Source organism: Procambarus clarkii, chromosome 81, assembly GCF_040958095.1.
Source record: "Procambarus clarkii isolate CNS0578487 chromosome 81, FALCON_Pclarkii_2.0, whole genome shotgun sequence".
In the NCBI taxonomy this organism is placed as follows: domain Eukaryota; kingdom Metazoa; phylum Arthropoda; class Malacostraca; order Decapoda; family Cambaridae; genus Procambarus; species Procambarus clarkii.
The window spans coordinates 21,931,196-21,953,918 of NC_091230.1; the positions used below are offsets into that span (position 1 = coordinate 21,931,196).

Sequence of the window (22,723 nt, forward strand, 5' to 3'; positions counted from 1 at the left end):
ACTCTGCCAATTTGTGTCTGTGTGTGTGTATGTCCATCCGCTCCTCACCAAGAACCAACTCTGTGTATACTGTAACGTAATGAGTGAGAGCTTTATTGAATAACATTCATGAGTCCTCGTATACATTTGTATGAGGGAAGAGCCCCTTGGTGCTAATGATCGGGATCTGTATGTTACACAACCGGACTTATAATGCTTAACAAACCTAAATTAACCAAATCTAACCTAACCTAACTTAGACTAATCTACCCTAACCTAACTTAGCCTAATTTATCATAGCCTAACTTAGCCTAATCTACCCTAACGTAATGCACCCTAACCTAACTCAGCCTAATCTGACCTAAGCTAATTTACCCTAATAGAATCTTATCTAATCCTGTTGTTATAATTGGTGCGGGATATTCCTGTTCTCACAAATAATGTGGGATTCTTGTACTCATGAGTAAACGTGTTTTTTCCTGAAATTCACAAATAATGTGGAGGTGGATGTCTACGGATTCACCAACAGTTAGACTGTCAAACAAACCTCTGGATCATATATACCTGAAAGATAATTTAATATACCCGTCACAGTGGCGTGTATTCAGACACTCCAACACATGTGTGGCTGGTGTGTGAGTACTGTACACAGGTGGCAAAATGTATATATATATATATATATATATATATATATATATATATATATATATATATATATATATATATATAATATATATATATATGCAACAATGATCACAAAAACACTGATCCAAGTATGCAGAATAACCACATATGAAAAATAGAAAATGCTTAACGCGTTTTCGGCTAATTCGCCTTCATCAGAGCAAAGTAGAATGAGGATAAGATTGCTGATCAGACCTGATCAGAGGATAAGATTGCTGATCATGACAGGAGGTCTGATCAGCAATCTTATCCTCATTCTACTTTGCTCTGATGAAGGCGAATTAGCCGAAAACGCGTTAAGCATTTTCTATTTTTCATATGTGGTTATTCTGCATATATATATATATATATATATATATATATATATATATATATATATACCTGTCGCTTAGCTCCTCTATATCTGTCTTCCTCGAGCATAACTCATCGGGCAAGAAAAGCAACGTGAGATTATTTTATGTATATATATGGTTCCTTTGCACGAACACAGCGATTTCTACCTACATTAGTTTAGTACAGAACTGGGTTATTTATTGAAGTTCGTTTGACAAGTGGGTAGCAACAAAACATACACTCATACTGTATTTAGTATTGCGTGTGTGTGTGTATACACCTAGTTGTACTTATCTAGTTGTGCTTGCGGGGGTTGAGCTGTGGCTATTTGGTCCCGCCTCTCAACTATCAATCAACTGGTGTACAGATTTCTAAGCCTACTAGGCTGTATCATATCTACACTTGAAACTGTGTATGGAGTCAGCCTCCACCACATCACTGCCTAATGCATTCCATTTGTCAACCACTCTTGACACTAAAAAAGTTCTTTCTAATATCTCTGTAGCTCAGGTTCCTCATGGAATCTGAACACACACACAAATCATTGTGTGTGTGTGTGTGTGTCATGGCAGGGGCAGACGATGTCATGACAGGGGTATATGGTGTCATGACAGGAGCAGACTATGTCATGACAGGAGCACACGGTGTCATGACAGGAGCACACGGTGTCATGACAGGAGCACACGGTGGCATGACAGGAGCACACGGTGTCATGACAGGAGTACACGGTGTCATGACAGGGGTATAAGGTGTCATGACAGGAGCACACGGTGTCATGACAGGAGCACACAGTGTCATGACAGGAGCACACGGTGTCATGACAACGGTACCGCTGTCACGACATAGACATACAGGTGGTTGAGGAACCATGGACATATTAAACAAGGTTAAACATAAGAAGGTGAGGGTGACCTCGCCTCCGTCGCCCTGTCAAATCACGTGACCACATGTCACGCGGAAATGACTGACAGGCGCTGTAACACTTAACCACATTCTCTGACGTCATTAACTGCCACTTCTCATGTAACAGTGACGAGTGCAGGCGGATTATCAGGAGAAAGCACTAAGCCATCCCGACTATATAAAGTACTGGGACGGGATACGAGGATAGCAACTTGGGATAGGACGGAGGGGAGGAATGGTGGCTTGGACCACTTGCACCGTCGGGGATCGAACCTGCAACGAAGCAAGAAAGTCGCAATACCGCCCAATCAAAGTACTGGTGGGTGAACGCTGACATTTCCTCAATATTGCGTCAATATTTCAGTGCTTTAATTTGAAGGAATATGTCGAATTTTTTGCCTTTTTTTATACTAATCTTTTTTCTTCAAAAATTGTACCGATTTACAAGCGTTATTCTTTATGTTCCTGTTTATATGATATAATACAATATAATATATATATATATATATAATATATATATATTATACAATATATATATATATATATATATATATATATATATATATATAATCATTAGTGTTTACTGAGTTGTTTCTGTATTTATTATATTTTGATGTTTTGGGAACACTTTCAGTCTTATAATGGCATGTTTGAGCTTTTTTGATAATCTACAATAATTAAAAAATAATGTGTTTATCTAAATATTTTGTTTAAGGAATTTGTCATTGTAAGTTTCGAAAGAGTATTCTTTCGTGTACTTATAAATGTAGTGAAAACAGTGTAATGTTAAAGGAAGATATTTCGCTGGATGTTATCTGTGTATAGCAGTAAAGTGAGATATATATATATATGTTATCTCAGAGCAGATATAGATCACGTTATCACGAGATATGCTATCTTAGAGCAGAGCACAATAGATCACTGTGATGTTATCATACAGCAGAGCACAATAGATAACTGTGACCACTCGTAAATGGAGAGATATCAACATGCTGTTACTCGAGTACATTGACCCCGTCCTCTCAAGAGTGGTCACAGCGTCACAAAAATGATGTACCAACCTGCCCGAACCTAACCTAACCCTGGACCCACGAACAGAAAACGTGACAATTTTGCGAGCCACTATGTACGCCATATTTTGGTCGTTGGGGAGGGGAATGAATGCTCCAAAATGTTGGATTAATGTTTTCTTTGAAGAGTTGTAAAGAGGGGATAAGACCATATGTTTATTATGGCTCTTCAGTATTCCAGTAGAGGGAAATGTCAGAGGAAAGGGCTAAGGCATTACGACTATATAGCACTGGGAAGGGGTCAGGATAAGAATTTGGGAGGGGACGGGGGGGGGAGAGGAATGGTGCCCAACCACTTGAACGGTCGGGGATTGAACGTCGACCTGCATGAAGCGAGACCGTCGCTCTACCGTCCAGCCCAAGTATTCCAGTCGAGAAACTGCTTACTTAAGCTGTACTCATGCATTAAAATATTTCAAAGCATCCACGAAATTCGGCAAAAATTAAACTCATTTTATATATACACATATTTTTTATTTTAACAGTATGACCAATGGAGGTAAAGCGCACGAGGAACATGTTAAAGAAACGAGAGCGGAGCCACAAACATGACAGAGTAAACATGAAACAAACACGTGTGTTTGTTTACACACACATCCTTAGCTAAATAAGGGACGTTGGAGACAATATAGGGCAAGCTCCCATCAGTCATGGGACGGTGGACAGGTGTTCAGGGGGGTAGATGGATGTCTCAGACAGGTAGAACGGAGAGAATAACTTACATTAACGGGATAGGAACAATTATCCCAACCATGTCTTGTGCGATGAATGTGGCGAGGTTTCGCCCTCTCCTGGACACTTGATAAAATAGTCAAGGAACGGACCCAAACATCACCATTTTCATTTCATTTGTGGGTGAGTTATTTTACAGGTTGAATGGAGTTAGGTTCATGAGTATATAGGCCTTAAAATATACTTTGGGGTTTGTTAAGGTTTATCAGAAGGGTGCCTTATTTGATCAGGGATAGTAGGTAGGGAACGTTGCTAGGTGTAGAGAGATGGAGGGACTGTGTTTATAAGGGTCCTCATAAGATGGGGGGAAGGTGAGCCAGTGACTGGCTGGTGACTTCATTTCCTGCTGGAGTCGAAGAACGGACAGGTGGCACTCCACTCGAAGTTCATCCTTCCCTCGTCCTTAAGGCAGGAATTGGCACACATGAGGAGGGCGTCACCCTGAAGGAACGAAGTGAAGACTGGTTTAATACACAAAATAACTTTAAAAGATGTAAAATAGTAAAACTGATGAACAAACGATAAAATTTTGCGGTGTCAGCCCTGAACATTTCATCTACAAAAAGGGCCGATCCCTACTTCTCTTCAAGAGAGGCCTGAGGCTGACCCCTGACCCCTTATGACCGACCTCCTACAACCACCAATGACCCTTTAAAGTAGGGTAAGGCTATGCCCCAGGCGCCTGGCCTCATGAGCGTGGATAAAAGACAATTCTTTATATATAGAAATAGATAATAAATAACCCAACCCCCACACATGTTAAAAGTCAGTGGCGACACATACCGGCCCCGTCACGTGACCTTATCACTACGCTAGCCGGCAGACCCATCCTAGAAATGGGACCTTAGGTGTTATAGGGACCTTAGGGACGTTAGGTGTTATAGGGACCTTAGGGACGTTAGGTGTTATAGGGACCTTAGGGACGTTAGGTGTTATAGGGACCTTAGGGACGTTAGGTGTTATAGGGACCTTAGGGACGTTAGGTGTTATAGGGACCTTAGGGACGTTAGGTGTTATAGGGACCTTAGGGACGTTAGGTGTTATAGGGACCTTACGGACGTTAGGTGTTATAGGGACCTTAGGGACGTTAGGTGTTATAGGGACCTTAGGGACGTTAGGTGTTATATAGGGACCTTAGGGACGTTAGGTGTTATAGGGACCTTAGGGACGTTAGGTGTTATAGGGACCTTAGGGACACACACTACATGGCGGGAGATGGGTTTAGAGAGAGTGAAGGCGTACCTTGTAGCAGGCGTCGCAGGCCAGGATGCAGATATCCACCCGGTGCATGGGAGGTCCGCTGAACACACTCTGGCGCATCAGAGGGCTGGACTCCACCCCGACGCTCACCACCAACACGACCATTGCTACGCTCAACATTCCCACTGAAACATAGATTTACCAAATTATTTCTGGGTGATAATCGCACCTCGATCATTTTAGGGACTGTTCTCTTGGCTGTGGTAGGGGTGGCGCTCTTAGTTGTGATAGGAGTGCTCTTAGCTGTGGTAAGATTCACGGATAAGGAATCCAGGGAGTAGCGTGATTCCTTTAGAGACCAGAGATGGAATTAGTAATAATTCCATACGTCAGAATATTTTTAATTGTCGAGTGTCAAAGTGTGATTGTAGAGGCGCCGTGGTGCTGTGCCGTGGGCAATACCCGTGTCCTGGGGGTCAGGGTAGAGCATGAGGTCACTGGCTTTGCGTGATTCGTGCATTGGAAATCCTTGTATGGTCAGGAGTAGCGAGGGGTCAGGGGACAGATTCGCGAAAGCACTTACGCAAGCACTTACGAACGTGTACATCTTTCCTCAATCTTTGACGGCTTTGGTTACATTTATTAAACAGTTTACAAGCATGAAAACTTCCCAATCAACTGTTGTTATTGTTATAAACAGCCTCCTGGTGCTTCGGAGCTCATTAACTGTAATAATTGGAAGCAAAGCCGCCAAAGATTGAGAAAAGATGTACAGGTTCGTAAGTGTTTGCGTAAGTGCTTTCGTGAGTCTGGCTTCAGGTCAGCAGTAGGTCCTAGTGATGATATCACCACTAGAACATCACCCTATGTTAGGAACCTGCCCATAGCTGGTCTCACACGCACCTATAAGCTCCGACGTGCTATAGCATCCCGCCCGTTCTCTTGCTCTATAGCTATAGCAAGGCACTATAGGCTAGAGGTCTATATACTCACTGTTAACGGTGAAGGCAAGAGTGACGAGGTGTGCGACACGGTCCACCGCTTGAGATGAACTGATGCTGGTGAGTGTGTCTTGCATGGCCTAAGCTCCCCATCTTATATATCCCGGACCCCCCTCTCCTTCCCCCCTCCTTCTTCCCCTTCCTCCATGTTGCCTCTCTTGCATCGTGTCTTTCCCCTCCCATCTCCCCTCCCTCCCTCCCTCCCTCCATCCCATGTCAGCATCATGTCCATATTTTACCCTCAGGATACACACCCACTCACTCACTCGGTTTGCCCTCTCACAGTCCTCCTCTCCCTCACTCCCTCACTCCCTCCTCTCCCTCACTCCCTCCTCTCCCTCACTCCCTCCTTCCCTCACACCTCCCAGTTGGTGAGAAAATGATGGATCCTTCTAGTTCTGTCCTTCACTGATCGTGCAAAAAAAAGGATATTATATATATATGTCTAGATCATGATTACATCACTTCATTATAATATGAAATCGTGTTTATTACTTAAGTTATTCATTGTATGGTCTGGTCAAACTTTCCAATTAAGTTATTGTACAAAAAAATCATTATATGTCTTGACGGGTATATGGAGAACTCTACGGATGATACGCTTCCTGTTTCAGTAATATTGTCTGATGGCGCATAGTTGTGTTGGTTATCATGTTACAGTTGTGTTTGGTTATCATGTTACAGTTGTCGCAGTGTGGCGGAAACTATACAACTCTACACACTGTAGTTATCTTCACGACATCGTAGTGCTCTGGGTGGGAAGATATCGTCTAAAAGAGGCTAAGGTTATCGTATTGATGCGAACTCGGTACAAAATTTTCCCCGCGGTGAAGAGAGCGATATTTTGATGTCGCGCAGGTATCGTTAACGTAACTGAGGTTGGTCTAGAGAAATGTTTATTGTTTTCGAGATATTATTGTGAGAGTAATTTTGATTATATGCATTAGTAACGCATCTATCGTAAATTTTTGTATGTGATGTATAAAGTTCTAAGTACATGGGGCTTGAATATATATATATATATATATATATATATATATATATATATATATATATATATATATATATATATATATATATATAATAATAATAATAATATACGACAGTGTCAGACCACGAAGGAAGAATTGAAACAAGAATTTCCTTAAGTACTTTCGTATATTAATAATACATCGTCCAATGCTTTGTTTGTTCATTTGTCAGAAAATGCTCACCAAATTGATTGGGAGATGACTTCTTCAATAACGAATTGTAAAATCACTTTCAATAGGAACATAATTGAATCTGCTTTAATACAGATTACAAAATCATGTAATTTGAATATTAGCAGTGGCTTATATAATTTAGATCTATTTTTGATTGATCAGTTAAAGGACGATTTGAGTAGGATCATTGATACACATATGTCTCATTAATTCATTGTTAATATCTACTATCTTATGCTATTATTATCATCCATGTATGGGCCTATTGGCCCATATGATGCAACTCTTATTTATTTTGTCCGGCCATGATGACACTATCATATATGTGTGTGTGTGTATATATATATATATATATATATATATATATATATATATATATATATATATATATATATATATATATATAAATGTCGTACCTAGTAGCCAGAACGCACTTCTCAGCCTACTATGCATGGCCCGATTTGCCTAATAAGCCAAGTTTTCATGAATTAATTGTTTTTCGGCTACCTAACCTACCTAACCTAACTTCTTCTGCTACCTAACCTAACCTAACCTAAAAAGATAAGTTAGGTTAGGTTAGGGAGGGTTGGTTAGGTTCGGTCATATATCTACGTTAATTTTAACTCCAATAAAAAAAAAATTGATCTCATATATAATGAAATGGGTAGCTTTATCATTTCATAAGAAAAAAATTAGAGAAAATATATTAATTCAGGAAAACTTGGCTTATTAGGCAAATCGGGCCTTGCATAGTAGGCTGAGAAGTGCGTTCTGGCTACTAGGTACGACATATATATATATATATATATATATATATATATATATATATATATATATATATATATGTGTGTGTGTGTGTGTGTGACTGAAAACTCACACCCCAGAAGTGACTCGAACCCATACTCCCAGGAGCAACGCAACTGGTAACTACAGGGCGCCTTAATCCGCTTGACCATCACGGCCGGACAAAAGGAAGTGATAGCCGAAGCTATTTGAACTATCGGCTATCACTTCCTTTTGTCCGGTCGTGATGGTCAAGCGGATTAAGGCGCCCTGTAGTTACCAGTTGCGTTGCTCCTGGGAGTATGGGTTCGAGTCACTTCTGGGGTGTAAGTTTTCAGTCGCATATAGTCCTGGGGACCATTCAGGCTTGTTCGCATATATATATATATATATATATATATATATATATATATATATATATATATATATATATATATATATATATGACGACTGATCATTGATCACAATCACAACGAAGTGATGTGTTTGTGATCACTGACTGATCACAAGTTGGCTGCCAGTCACAGTAACTGTTATTGTGTGACCGTGTTACTATATGTGACTACTCCCGTCACACCTGACTGTCACAGCTTTTCCTTCACTGGGTAGTCTCAGAAGTCACAGTTAATCGCTACAGTTCAAGACGTATTCAATGTTTTGTTTAGTGAGTCCAATGTTTCTAGTGAATTTTTTCACATGTTTACGTTCTCACAACACATACATTGTCTTCCCTGTGTTCACTCTATGGTGTATATATCCTTGTTATCCCTCACTCTATGGTGGTATATATCCTTGTTATCCCTCACTCTATGGTGTATATATCCTTGTTATCCCTCACTCTATGGTGCATATATCCTTGTTATCCCTCACTCTATGGTGGTATATATCCTTGTTATCCCTCACTCTATGGTGGTATATATCCTTGTTATCCCTCACTCTATGGTGGTATATATCCTTGTTATCCCTCACTCTATGGTGGTATATATCCTTGTTATCCCTCACTCTATGGTGCATATATCCTTGTTATCCCTTTCTCTATGGTGTATATATCCTTGTTATCCCTCACTCTATGGTGTATATATCCTTGTTATCCCTCACTCTATGGTGTATATATCCTTGTTATCCCTCTATGGTGTATTTATCCTTGTTATCCCTCACTCTATGGTGTATATATCCTTGTTATCCCTCACTCTATGATGTATATATCCTTGTTATCCCTCACTCTATGGTGTATATATCCTTGTTATCCCTCACTCTATGGTGTATATATCCTTGTTATCTCTGGTGTTTTTATCCTTGTTATCCCTCTATGGTATATTTATCCTTGTTATCCCTCTATGGTATATTTATCCTTGTTATCCCTCTATGGTATATTTATCCTTGTTATCCCTCACTCTATGGTATATTTACCCTTGTTATCCCTCACTGTCGTATATACTTCTTCTCCACCTAAATCCTGTATCCCTCCTGACTCATCCATGTATTCTTCCTCCTTAGTTCCTCTATTTATCCCCCCCCTACCTGCTGACTCTCCACCATGTATCCTCCTCCCTCTTCTCTTCACTCTTCATCATGTGGCTCTCTTCTTCTTCTTCCCGTACTTCTCGAATCGACTAGGAAGACCGTCATCTTTTTTCATATAAAAATTTGCCCTTTAATGGGATTTCTGATGTTCTTATCTGGCCGAGGGAGAAGGATAAGGGGGGGGGGGAGTATTGCTGGTGGGATATTGCTCGACGAGCCTTCGAGCGGGACATCTCAAGTGATAGAGATGAGGACCTAAATTTGTGCAAACACACACACACACACACACACACACACACACACACACACACACACACACACACACACACATACACACATACACACACATACACACACATACACACACATACACACACATACACATACACACACATACACACAAGGAACCTGTGTAAGGAATCATTCAGAATCTTGTACACCACATATGTAAGACCAATCCTGGAGTATGCGGCCCCAGCATGGAGCCCGTACCTTGTCAAGCACAAGACGAAGCTGGAAAAAGTCCAAAGGTATGCTACTAGACTAGTCCCAGAACTAAGAGGCATGAGTTATGAGGAAAGGCTGCGGGAAATGCACCTCACGACACTGGAAGACAGAAGAGTAAGGGGGGACATGATCACAACCTACAAAATCCTCAGGGGAATCGACCGGGTAAACAAGGATGAACTTTTCAACACTGGTGGGACGCGAACAAGGGGACACAGGTGGAAGCTGAGTACCCAAATGAGCCACAGAGACGTTAGAAAGAACTTTTTCAGTGTCAGAGTAGTTAGCAAATGGAATGCATTAGGAAGTGATGTGGTGGAGGCTGACTCCATTCACAGTTTCAAATGTAGATATGATAGAGCCCAATAGGCTCAGGAATCTGTACACCAGTTGATTGACGGTTGAGAGGCGGAACCAAAGAGCCAGAGCTCAACCCCCGCAAGCACAATTAGGTGAGTACAATTAGGTGAGTACACACACACACAACACACACACACACACACACACACACACACACACACACACACACACACACACACACACAGTAGGCTCAGGAATCTGTACACCAGTTCATTGACAGTTGAGAAACCTATCCTGTTTCTGATATATGTAAATGATCTTCCAAAGGGTATAGACTTATTCCTCTCAATCTTTGCTGACGATGCCAAAATTATGAGAAGTATTAAGACAGGAGAGGACTGCTTGAGGCTTCAAGATGACCTGGACAAATTGAATGAATGGTCCAACAAATCGTTGTTAGAGTTTAACCCGAGCAAATGTAATGTAATGAAGATAGGTGTAGGGAGCAGGAGGCCAGATACAAGGTATCATTTGGGAAATGAACTTCTTCAAGAATCAGAGAGAGAGAAAGACCTGGGGGTTGATATCACGCCAGACATGTCCTCCGAAGCCCAGATCAAGAGGATAATATCAGCGGCATATGCCAGGCTGGCCAACATAAGAACGGCCTTTAGAAACTTGTGTAAGGAATCATTCAGAACCTTGTATACTACATATGTCAGACCAATCCTGGAGTATGCAGCTCCAGCATGGAGTCCATATCTCGTCAAGCATAAAACTAAATTGGAGAAGGTTCAGAGGTTTGCCACCAGACTAGTGTCCGAACTGAGGGGTACGAACTATAAAGAGAAACAACAGGAATTAAACCTCTCATCGCTGGAAGACGAGAGTTACGGGGGACATGGTCACCACATACAAGATTCTCAAAGGAATTGATAGGGTAGACAAAAACAGTTAATTTAACACAAGAGGCACAATCACTAGGGGACACAGATGGAAATTTAGTGCCCAAATGAGCCACAGAGACATTAGAAAGATTTTTTTTTAGTGTCAGAGTAGTTAACAAATGGTATGCATTAGGAAGTGATGTGATAGAGGCAGACTCCATATACAGTTTCAAGTGTAGATATGATAGAGCCCAATTAGGCTCAAGAACCTGTACACCAGTTGATTGATAGTTGAGAGGCAGGACCAAAGAGCCGAAGCTCAACCCTCGGAAGCACAACTAGGTGAGTACACACACACACGCGCGCGCGCTCAGCTGAGTATATAGTACTCGGGAGTTGTAGTCCCAGGTTCGATTCCCGGCCAAAGAGGAAAAAAATTTTGTTTCTTTTTTGGGGAAGAGTTTCATTTACCCTGATGCCCCTGTCCACCTAGCAGTAAATAGGTACCTGGGAGTTAGACAGTTGTTACGGGCTGCTTCCTGAGGATGTGTGTGTATGTGTGGGTGTGTACTCACGTATTTGTGCTTGCGGGGGTTGAGCTTTGGCTATTTGATCCCTCCTCTCAACTGTCAATCAACTGATGTACAGATTCCTGAGCCTACTGGGCTCTATCATATTTACATTTGAAACTATGTATGGAGTCAGCCTCCACCACATCACTGTCTAATGCATTCCATCTGTTAACTACTCTGACACTGAAAAAGTTCTTTCTAACGTCCCTGTGGTTCATTTAGGTTCTCAGTTTCCACCTGTGTCCCCTTGTTCGCGTACCACCCGTGTTAAACAGTTTATCCATATCTACCTACCCATTTATCTGTGTGTGTGTGTGTGTTAGAGAGAAATATATGTAGTAGATATAATAGAGGAATAATAGGAAGGCGGGGTCCAAGAGCTAATAGCTCAAGTCTGCAGACACAAATAGTAAATACAATCGTCAGTAATTTCAGAGCGGTATACGACAAAGAGTACTGGGAAGACGGAACACCACGAGCATAACTCTCGTCCTGTAACTACACTTAGGTAATTACTTAGCTAATTACACACGAAGTTTGGTCTCATAATAAATTTGCTTGTTGGCCGGAGTAAAGCTTCAACACATCTCAGTTAAAGCAGTTTGATAGAACGTGATCCACAAACCACTTTACAACCTTGTCCCAAATAGCTGCTGGGTGCACAAGGAGGGACAGTGAAAGAATGATGCCCAATCGCCCCCACCTGGCCCAGGATTCGAACCTGGGCGTGTTAGGGGATCAAGCTAATCCCCACACCACAAAATGCTATCTTTAACCCTGTCCATATGAAACTGTAGCCTATATATTATGGTTAGGAAGTGAATGACCTCTTTTGTGACAGAAAATAAACTAATCACCCAGCTTATTCCACTCCGTTGTTTAAAACTTGCCATATTACAAATGTGCAGCTTATTTTTGTAATCGTCGTCTGAAATATAGACCCTTCGTTTGCTTTTGGACTTAAGGTCGACTTACTGCGGGAGGGTTTTTGATCAAGCTGCAGGTATAGTTTAATTTAAAACATAATGCAGAAGTAAAGCGAACACAATATATATATATATACATCGAGAAGCAGTGTATACCTTGCAGTGTATATACTGTTTGCGTCGGTTACCAAACCTAACCTAACCTAACCTAACCAAACCTAAGGTTTGTCCATGTTGCATGAAGGACTCTGTGATGCCGCTCTGTTACTTGTATAATTTATGATAGCCTAACGGACATAGTAAGGGCAAGGCAGTCATAAATAACAGCAATGATAAAAAAATAATCATTTGTATTCAGGTAAAAGTACATACATACAAAATGAGTTACAAAGAGAATGTTGGATTTCTGCCTAGAGCAAGTATATACTATGTTGACCAAGCCACGCACTAGAAATTGAAGAGACGACGACGTTTTGGTCCGTCCTGGACCATTATCAAGTCGATTGAGTCTGCCTAAAGCCACTAATACGCAGAGCGTTTCGGGCAAGAAATTGTGCCCTGTGTTCTAATACCACAGCTCCTCATTACTCTGTATCCAAAATGAGTCACAACAGAAAGATCCAGGGATCAATTGTTGTGGCAAGACTGGAGTCTTGCCACAGGTTGGTCTTGCCTGTGGCAAGACTCCCACAAAGAAGTCTTGCCACGTTTGGGCAAGTTTCTTATCCAACTGATGCCTTGGTTCTTCAAACAGTACATAGGTACCCCCCCCCCCCTCGAGTTAGGCAACTGTCATAGGTTGCATCCTAGGAAACATCAGGACTTGGTCTTGAAGATATCGATAAATCTAACAGGCTTATTCTCTTCAACACTGCCCGACACGCTATGCGTAATAGTGGCTTTACAAGAATGTAAACGCACCATGCTATGTACTCACATAAACCCAATATACCTTCTTGTATATATATAAATAAATAAAAAAACTTGGAAACCATATCCAACGCTCCCTGAGAATAAGCTTTGCCCGAAACGCTGTGCGTATTAGTGGCTTTAGGCATAGTATGTATTAGCTTCATCTAGAAATCCAACATTCTGTTTACAACTCATCTTGTATGTATTTTTTTTTTTTATATATATACAAGAGTTCTTACATTCTTGTATGTACTTTTACCTGAATAAACATTGTATTTTATTTATTTTTTATTTTATTAGTGGCTTTAGACATAGTATGTACTAGCTTCATCTAGAAATCCAACATTCTGTTTTACAACTCATCTTGTATATAACCATTTACCTGAATAAACATTGTATTATATTTTATTTGTTTATTTTATGACCGAGTGTGGCAAATATTTGAAATTGAAATAAGTTTATTGAGGTAAAATACACACAAAGGGATGAGGTAGCTCAAGCTATTCTCACCCCGTTCAGTACATCGTATTAATACATACATAGACACATACACACATCACAAGCAATAAACGTATTACCGAACATTCTGAGAGAGAGATAAACATATACATTTCCTCCTTTACACTGGCAAATATTGGCAGATTCCAATCTGCCCGAAACGCTTTGCGTAATAGTGGCTTTAGGCATTGTATGTACTAGTTCTATCTATAAATCCATCAACTTTTGTGTCTTACCTTGTATGTATGTACCTTACCCGAATAAGAATTTATTTATTATATAATTTATATAAGTTAGTGTTGAAGAAGGTGAGAACGCGTTCTCTACGGCTCCCCGCCTGGCCGGGGGGCACGAGGCCCTCAGTCAGGCAGATGTAAACAAACAGTGAGGATGGCTGAGGGACTCGCGGTGGAGTTTCAAAAGTTCAATAAGAATTCTAGACACTTGAGAAGATTACAGAGGGAGACATTACAGTCGATAGAAGATGTGGGGTTGTCGGGGAACCTGTCGGATGGTAAGGCTAAGGTGTGAGTTGTGTTGTGAGGGGACGGGGGGTCTGGCGGCCCCTCTCCTCAGACACTTCTTTAACACCATTTCTTTGTCCTCGATTATGTGAAGTAATTAAAAATGATTACCGGTGCTAGTAGAAATGATCTGTGCATGCTATGTGCGTAGTGAATCGTAATGCTTGATGATAGAGGTCACAGCGCGTACACAAAGGGCATAATCCCAATGCCGGAAGATACTTTATACTTTACTGTGGGATTTTATTATCAAATCAAATCATTTTTTCGTGTTGCATAAAAATAAACACCAAAATATACGATTGACTGTCAATGCTTACTGGTTATTCTTATTTTCGACAAGTTATTATTGTCGTGTGATTATCTTGGCTAGGCTAGAGGGAGTAGGGTTCAGCAAAGGTAGTTAAGTGGGTTAGTACTTTATGTTATTAAACAGTCTTATACTATACTGGGAACCACTCATAATCAGTTCTCATTTCAAGTTTGCTGTGTTAGATAATGTAGATTAGCTGACATTAAGTATAAGGAAAAGTTTTGGTTAAGGTGCTTCATTAGTGTTGGAATTTGAAAGTCAAAGCCCTTTATACTTGTGTCAGTGTTAGATTACCATAAAGCTAGGTCATGTGTTATTAGTAGGGAATGATACAACTTGATAATATGTCTTTTAACATTTAAATTTTTCCTCATAATTGAAAGACACAGCAGTTGCGTACTGGCTCATACGAGACAGGTCCTACACGTGTTTATACCCAGTTGTCTTTACTTGTTTAAGCTATCAATGCTGAAGTATTTAATGATACTGCATTACACTCTGTTCTATGCATTAATGACTACTATCTTCTTAATACAATACTTACCTGTATTCAGTGTCAATCCTCTTAAACCTAAATGTGAAATTCTTGCGACTAAGTTGACTCTTAAGATTGCGGTAATTTCAATATATCACTCTTAATCTATCTTCACAAAGAAGATTTCTGGTGCTGGGGATTAACTTTGACATTTATTTGTTAATGTTTTCCAGACAATTTACATCTATATTTGGTTACTGGTTGGTGCCTTCTTGAATGAGCTCAAAGCAAAATATTGGTATCTTAACAAAATTAAATAACACCTCGAGTACCATAGTTTAGAAAGTTTATTTTAATATTTGTCCTGGCTCCTTTAGGTTAATATATAATAAAATATGATTAGATTGAAATATAACATGATTAGCTGTCTTACATTTTTAGCTCTCTATATTAGGTGATTTTTATGCCAGACAACTAAAACTGCACCTCAGCTGTATTTTCCCATTCCAAAATATCTCGGGTTTTAAAACTTTAGGCAGAGAAACTTTTATATTGTAAAGTTATTAGGCTACTAATATATACTTAACAAGGCAGTATTGTAAGCTATTGTTTAAAGAAAATGATACTATGGAATTCTTACATATGATGTACATTATATATTAAAGCATGTTATCTGTATATAATAGTCCTGTATATTGACATGTTATCTGTATTCAGTAGTCCTGTATATATTGACATGGTATCTATACAGTAGTCCTGTATATTGACATGGTATCTTTATAGTACTGTATATTGACATATTATCTGTATAGTACAATATGTTGACATGTTATCTGAATAATACTCTTTATTGACTTATCAAAAAATTTTAAAACATTCTTCAAGCATAGTTTGATTTTGTTATAGTAATCAAAATGTAATGGATTATTTTATTTAAATAGTAAGTTTTGTTAAGGATAAAATTATATGGCCAGCAGTATTGTGTATGCCTAGGCTACATATCAGTGTCTATTGAGAGGGAGGTCTAGTCGTTTAGACCACGCTTCCTAGCTGTTTGTACGTGGCGCACTTGAATTAGGTGTGTGCCATATATGTTCTTGAGGTGGTGGATAGATGTGGCTTCAACGTATAACTTCTTTCAATGGATTCCTCTTCACCCCTCCCCCTCCTCACTGTGTATGAGTGTTCTTTTCTTTGGCTCAGTTGTGTATCCTGTTTCTTCCCAAGTCTTCTTGTTCTCTTTACACAAAATTACACTGAAAATGAGAAGGCAGTACGTGTACTGTACTTGTCTATTCTGTCTATTCCCCTCTGTGTTTTGTGCATATTAATCAGATTAATTCTGGTCCTTCTCTATTAGGGCAGCAAGGCTTTAACCTGTCCCTATATAGGACAGTAGACCTAAATATATATACAGTATTTAGAACTACTACTGTACTGTGGATTTTGCTACTGCAGTAAGTCCCTGATTATCTGGGTCTCCGTTACCCGGATTCTCGGGTTAAGCAACATTCCAGCTCCTAACATCAACATATGAGCTCATGTTCAGTATGCTGAAGTTTGCCTTGATTAATTGAGAAGTCACTCCACGACTAGGCAGCAGCAGGCACTAATTTGAACCAAATAACAGAAACAATTATTGTTTCCTACATACTGTATACAGTACAGGATACTGGTGCATTCTTTTTAAAATACATTACAGGTATTTTTAATACAGCACAAGTGGGTTAAATACATGCCAAAAGGATTGTGTATTATTTCTGATAAAAATACAATTGCTGTACATTATTTTTTAATAAAATGCAATTGCTGAGAAATTGCTTCGTATGATGTTTTAGTAATTATTTGAGTATCAGTTTTCCGAGTACCTGTACTGTATCTAGAAGTATCGATCAGGCCGGATAATCAGGAACACACTGTACTGTATCTCATTATGTTTTACATATTCAACTCAATTTTTTTTTTTTTTTTTTATAAATATAAATTAAACTTTATATCTTTCAACTCATACCATGGACTTCTTTAAAATTTTATTAAAAGTACTTTTTATTTCGGTAAATATTGTTTAGTAAAATTATCAAGGACCAGTAACTTTAGCCTAATAAGGACATTTATGTTCGTGGGTATAAATGTTTAGGAATGTCCACCAATAATTTTAAGTTCCTGGAAACAATATTTTAATTATATATTACTATTATTCTGCCAATAAAATTGGTAGATTTAAAAGACATCTTCATAAAGTTCTGTTTTATGAAATACAAATATTTTGCTCCTAATTATTTTATATATTTGTGTTGATTCCGCTATAACATATGAGTCTGGGAGGGAGGAGCAATACAGGGAGCCGGTCGGCCGAGTGGACAGCACGCTGGACTTGTGATCCTGTGGTCCCGGGTTCAATCCCGGGCGCCGGCGAGAAACAATGAGCAGAGTTTCTTTCACCCTATGCCCCTGTTACCTAGCAGTAAAATAGGTACCTGGGTGTTAGTCAGCTGTCACGGGCTGCTTCCTGGGGGTGGAGGCCTGGTCGAGGACCGGGCCGCGGGGACACTAAAGCCCCGAAATCATCTCAAGATAAAAGCAGTGGTACACTAGTTTTCTAGTGTATCAACAAAATACAATACCTGGAGAGGGTTCTGAGAGTTCTTCTACATCCCGAACCCGGCCTGAGGCCAAGCTCGACTTGTGATAATTAACAGCGAGGATAGAGAACAAATTGCAAAGCAACTTGATGGCACCTGCAAGGCACAGATCGGTTGGTGTGAGTATTTTGTCACATGCTCATTATAATGATGGGTTTATGTTAATCATGACCCAAGCTTGTGCTGGCAACCAATCTGGGGAGAAATTTACTGGGTTAGTCACCAAAGTAGCCAAGCAACTCCTTTTAGTGATAACTTTAAGCTCTTGTATCACTCTGAAAATGATTATTGAAGTGCCATATGCAGCACCTGTTAAGAGCATTCAGACTATGCTGGGCATATACGATAGTTGCTGCAAAGTCTTGATCAATTTATTAAAGGAATCTATACATTTACATTCTAAAATTTCATGACAGAAGAAGTTGTTATATTTAAATACATGTCTATCTGTTCTAGTTTGGAATAGTGAATAGTTATAGCTGACAGAGACCGGGCTGCAGGGACGTCGATCCTCGAAATCGACCCGAGGTAACCGCTAAGTAAGGTGGGCTTCAGACCTGAACTTTGCCTAGTATAGCACTTCATCCATATTAGCCCATATGGGAGCTTCCAGTAAGCAGCATTAACAAATGGCATACAGTAGTTTCAGTATCAGCCCTATAGAGCATTATGGCCTGCAGACAGGGTCTTCGTATCATGCTAACATGTTTACAGATAATTTATTAGATACCACTGATAGGTATGGGACATCTTATGGCTTGTTTATTTTTCTTTCATACACTATCTTGAGAATGACTCATCATAATATAACTAAATTTAAGTACCATAGGCCTATTTAAGTGTATAGAATTGAATATGAATTTAGACTACATAAAACAGAGGGTCATACTTTGAGACGAGTTTTCAGAATGGAAAGAAGTTTTTAAGTGGTTCATTTTTGCCAAAGCCACTAACATGCATAGTATTTTGGGCAAGCCTCCTGCTCACCATCAAGGGACCCAGGTTCAATCCTCATGCCGGACAGAAACGGTTGGGCACGTTTCCTTTCACCTGATGCCTCTGCTGAACCAGCAATAAACAGGTACCTGGGAGCTGGGCAACTGTTAAAGGGTTACATCCTGGGGGGATCTCGATATGCTTAAGTACAGGCTTCCTGTCCACCAAGAATTATTAAATGGACTAAATACCCAACAAGGGCCAGTTTTCCCCACACACACACATTGTAGAGACTGGAAGTACTGTACTGTACCTACAAGTCTACCCAGTCATGGGTCTCCAGTCACCATCACAGATTGATTGGCACAGGAAAGTATGTTGCTTACCTGGAGATATTTGTGAAAAGTTTTTTTCTCTCTCATATTGGCATCCTTAGTGATATTTAGCTCCTATTGAATATCCCGCACTTTTGACGATGCTACATAGCCTCCCGGCTTGTTGCCTTCTTTTCATAATTACTTAGCAATAAGTTGGACTTCCTATTACTACACATACGTTGATTAGAATCATTATCCTTGACACTCAAACTGCTAACTTTAGTACAGTAATTAAGCTCTCGCTTCCATTCCTGTTGACTCTAAATACGAAAACTACAATTTAATTAACAAGAATTTTGTTGTCCTCTTTCCCTCTCTGTCAGACTTACTGGGGTGTGACCCCTGACCCCATCCACACCTCACGAATTGTTGACTACAGTTTACACCTCAAGTGACCTCTTAATAAATAAGTTTTCCTCTGTCTCTCAATCCCTTCTTCTCCCACCCTCTCCCAGCTTCCTCTATTCCTAAATATTTCTCTATCTAATATACTGTACAGATATTCCACCCTCCCTCCACCTGGCCTCTCCCTCCCTCCCTCCCTCCACCTGGCCTCTCCCTCCCTCCACCTGGCCTCTCCCTCCCTCCCTCCCTGCATCCTGCTGAAGTAGGGGAAATATAGAGAACATATATAGCACGCATAGACAGACAAACCTCCTAAACTATTGCGATCATCTCAAAACTCTCAAAATGTACTCGGTAGAAAGGTACTAATATATATATATATATATATATATATATATATATATATATATATATATATATATATATATATATATATATATATATATATATATATATATATATATATACTGTACATGGAAAAACCTGGAGGGCCAGGTCCCTAATTTGCGCAGTCAAATAACAACATACTGGAGTGAACAATATGGAAGGAAATGCAAAATAGAGCAAGTGAAGAGTAGAGGCACAATCAGAGAACACTGAACATCAGAGGTCCACGATTGTTCAATATCCTCCCAGCAAGTATAAGAAATATTGCCGAAACAAAATCGCAAGTCTTCAAGAAAAACCTCTGCAAGATGTGCCGGACCAACCGGGCTGTAGTGGATATGTGGGCCGCTCCAAGCAACAGCCTATTGGACCAAGCTTTCACAAGTCAAGGGGCTTAGGGAGTGTGAAACAATACCCAGAACTCCCACCCAAGCCCCTCTCGCCTGACCTCTTCACACCCTCCTTCTACCCACCCTCCACCTGGCCTTCCCATTAACCTTTCCCCCCCCTTTCCATACCACTTTAGGGTCACCTGCCCACCCCTCCCACCTAATTATACCTCCTGACGGCCCCACCATCCGCATCCTACTCAAACCTTCCATCCACTCATCCCATCCCTCCTGTCCACTCCCCCTCCCACACACTATTCCTTCCATCACTTACTGACAATTCTCACCTACCCACCAATTCATACTCTCCTCCCAACCCACCCTGGGCAAACTCGACCCACCCATTTTAAATTTTTCTCCATTATCTTCACCCTCTATCTTAATACTGTAGGCTTCAATATAGGCCTAGGTTAAGAGTGGAGGGCAGTATTTGTATTTAACATTTGGTGTGCTGAATATCTAGGCCTATGTCTGGCATTGGATACAGTGAAGGGGATCGTTGACATATAGGCCTAATCCAGCCTTAACTTAATTTGTGATCAAATCTAGAGAATACGAGGATGATTGACTCATCTGTGACAGAACCGAGTATTTAATTACAATGCAACAAATGCATCAATTTTTAGTGTGTTCTCGGTAGTCAATGCTGGATAAGGTTACACAGGTGTACACTATGTTAGCTGCTTGACTGATATGCGCACTATTACAGGTGATTGAAGTCCTTTAGGTCCTGCAAAAGGAGGGGTGTGGTCCAATAATACACTGGCGTTTCAACAAAGCTCATATTTTCTGATTGTCAAAACTATATATCGTTAGGTTAGGATTCATTAGCCAAGGTTGTGTACGATGTGACGTATCCCCTGCAAGTCATTATTAGCATGCACACACACATTATCATGGGTGCTCTACTAGCTGGGTTAGAGCACAGTTACGCAGGCTTTACAAGCTAAGGTATAGCATAGCCTAGTGCATTTGCATTTTGAGTGGGCGAGTGGAGTGGTGGCCGAGGGTGTCCGGCGGCTGCCGGATTCGTAGATAGTTTTCTTTATTAAGTTAACATAAGCTTATCAGGTATTTTCTAAAACATGTTATTGGACTGTTTATATTGATAATGATGGTTATTATACGGTAATTTCGCCCAATTAATTGTGTCTGTAAGAGTTAAGAAGAAGGTAAAGAAAGAGGCGGGTGTTGACAGCGTCCCCCGGGCCGTGTTCCACTTCTGGTCTCGTCAGCATGTCCCTGATAGGCTCAATTTCTTGGTGACAGGTTCTGCATTTGTTTATATTCTGAACGTTGTCTCTAACAGAGGCCGGTGGAGGGTGACAGGTAAACAAACGTGTGTTCGCATACTAAATGGTTGATGTGTTTGTTATTGTAAAGTTGTTTCTGTGGATGAGGTTGTCATTTTTTCAGAAACAGTGATATGCATGCACGCGTTAATGGGCCTGACGGCTGGGTAGACAGCGCTCGGTATTCATAGTCCGGGGATCGATCCCCGGCGGAGGCGGAAACAAATGGGCAGTTTCTTTCACCCTGATGCGCCTGTTCATCTAACAGTAAATAGATACCTGGTAGTTAGACAGCTGCTACGGGTTGCTTCCTGGAGATGTGTGCGCGTGTGTTAGGAGACATATGTAGTAGACATAATAGAGGAAACTAAATTGGTTAGAAAGGCGGGGTTCTAAGAGCTAATAGCTCGATTCTGCAGATACAAATAGTATATATATGCACGCACAGTAAGATGCTCGGGTTAAGTCATGCCATGCTTGGTAATTTAGTTTGTAAGGGCGAAGCCTAGGTGGTTGTGCTTGTTGCTCCTTAGCGTCTTTTATTGTAAGGGAGAGCAGAGTTCTTAAGTTATTGGTCATCTTTTTCGACATATTGTTGACCAGCCCACACACTAGAAGGTGAAGGGACGACGACGTTTCGGTCCGTCCTGGACCATTCTCAAGTCGATTCTCAAGACAATCGACTTGAGAATGGTCCAGGAGGGACCGAAACGTCGTCGTCCCTTCACCTTCTAGTGTGTGGTCTGGTCAACATACTTTAGCTACGTTATTGTGACTCATCGCCTTTATCGACATAGCTCTTAAAGAGGATTTTGCCACGGTTTGGGTATTAGATCAAACATGACTACAAATCAGGCATGTTTATAAAGTTTAGGAAGGTTTACACACTTACTAGGGTTGACAGTTTGTCGGTTTCTAAGCGTTGGAAAGCAGCCTATGCGAGGGCTCACGCAGGGTTGACGTGTAACTTCCAGATTTTATGTTTAGTGAAATAAAGTTTACAATATGTATTACACTACGAACGTTC

At 40.4% G+C, this 22,723-nt stretch overlaps 2 protein-coding genes across 5 annotated transcripts in view; one reads left to right on the forward strand and one right to left on the reverse strand.

Annotated features, from left to right (window-relative positions):
- Positions 1–22,723, forward strand: part of LOC123772990 (dual serine/threonine and tyrosine protein kinase) — a 108,015-nt gene that overhangs the window by 44,051 nt on the left and 41,241 nt on the right. For 2 of the 4 annotated variants that reach the window (XM_069315338.1, XM_069315339.1), the window contains exon 1: positions 14,341–14,530. The exons of the other annotated variants lie outside the window; for them this stretch is intronic. In XM_069315338.1, coding sequence (XP_069171439.1) covers positions 14,407–14,530 — 124 coding nt within the window. In that variant the 5' untranslated portion in view covers positions 14,341–14,406. Of the gene's footprint in view, positions 1–14,340; positions 14,531–22,723 lie in introns of those variants that run through there. 4 annotated transcript variants of the gene reach the window in all.
- On the reverse strand, positions 3,422–5,979 carry LOC123773080 (uncharacterized). The gene is made up of 3 exons (XM_045766575.2): positions 5,895–5,979; positions 4,944–5,086; positions 3,422–4,142 (listed from the first exon to the last, which is right to left on the reverse strand). Exons 1-3 carry the CDS (start codon positions 5,977–5,979, stop codon positions 4,038–4,040), a joined length of 333 nt encoding a protein of 110 aa, XP_045622531.1. The 3' UTR covers positions 3,422–4,037.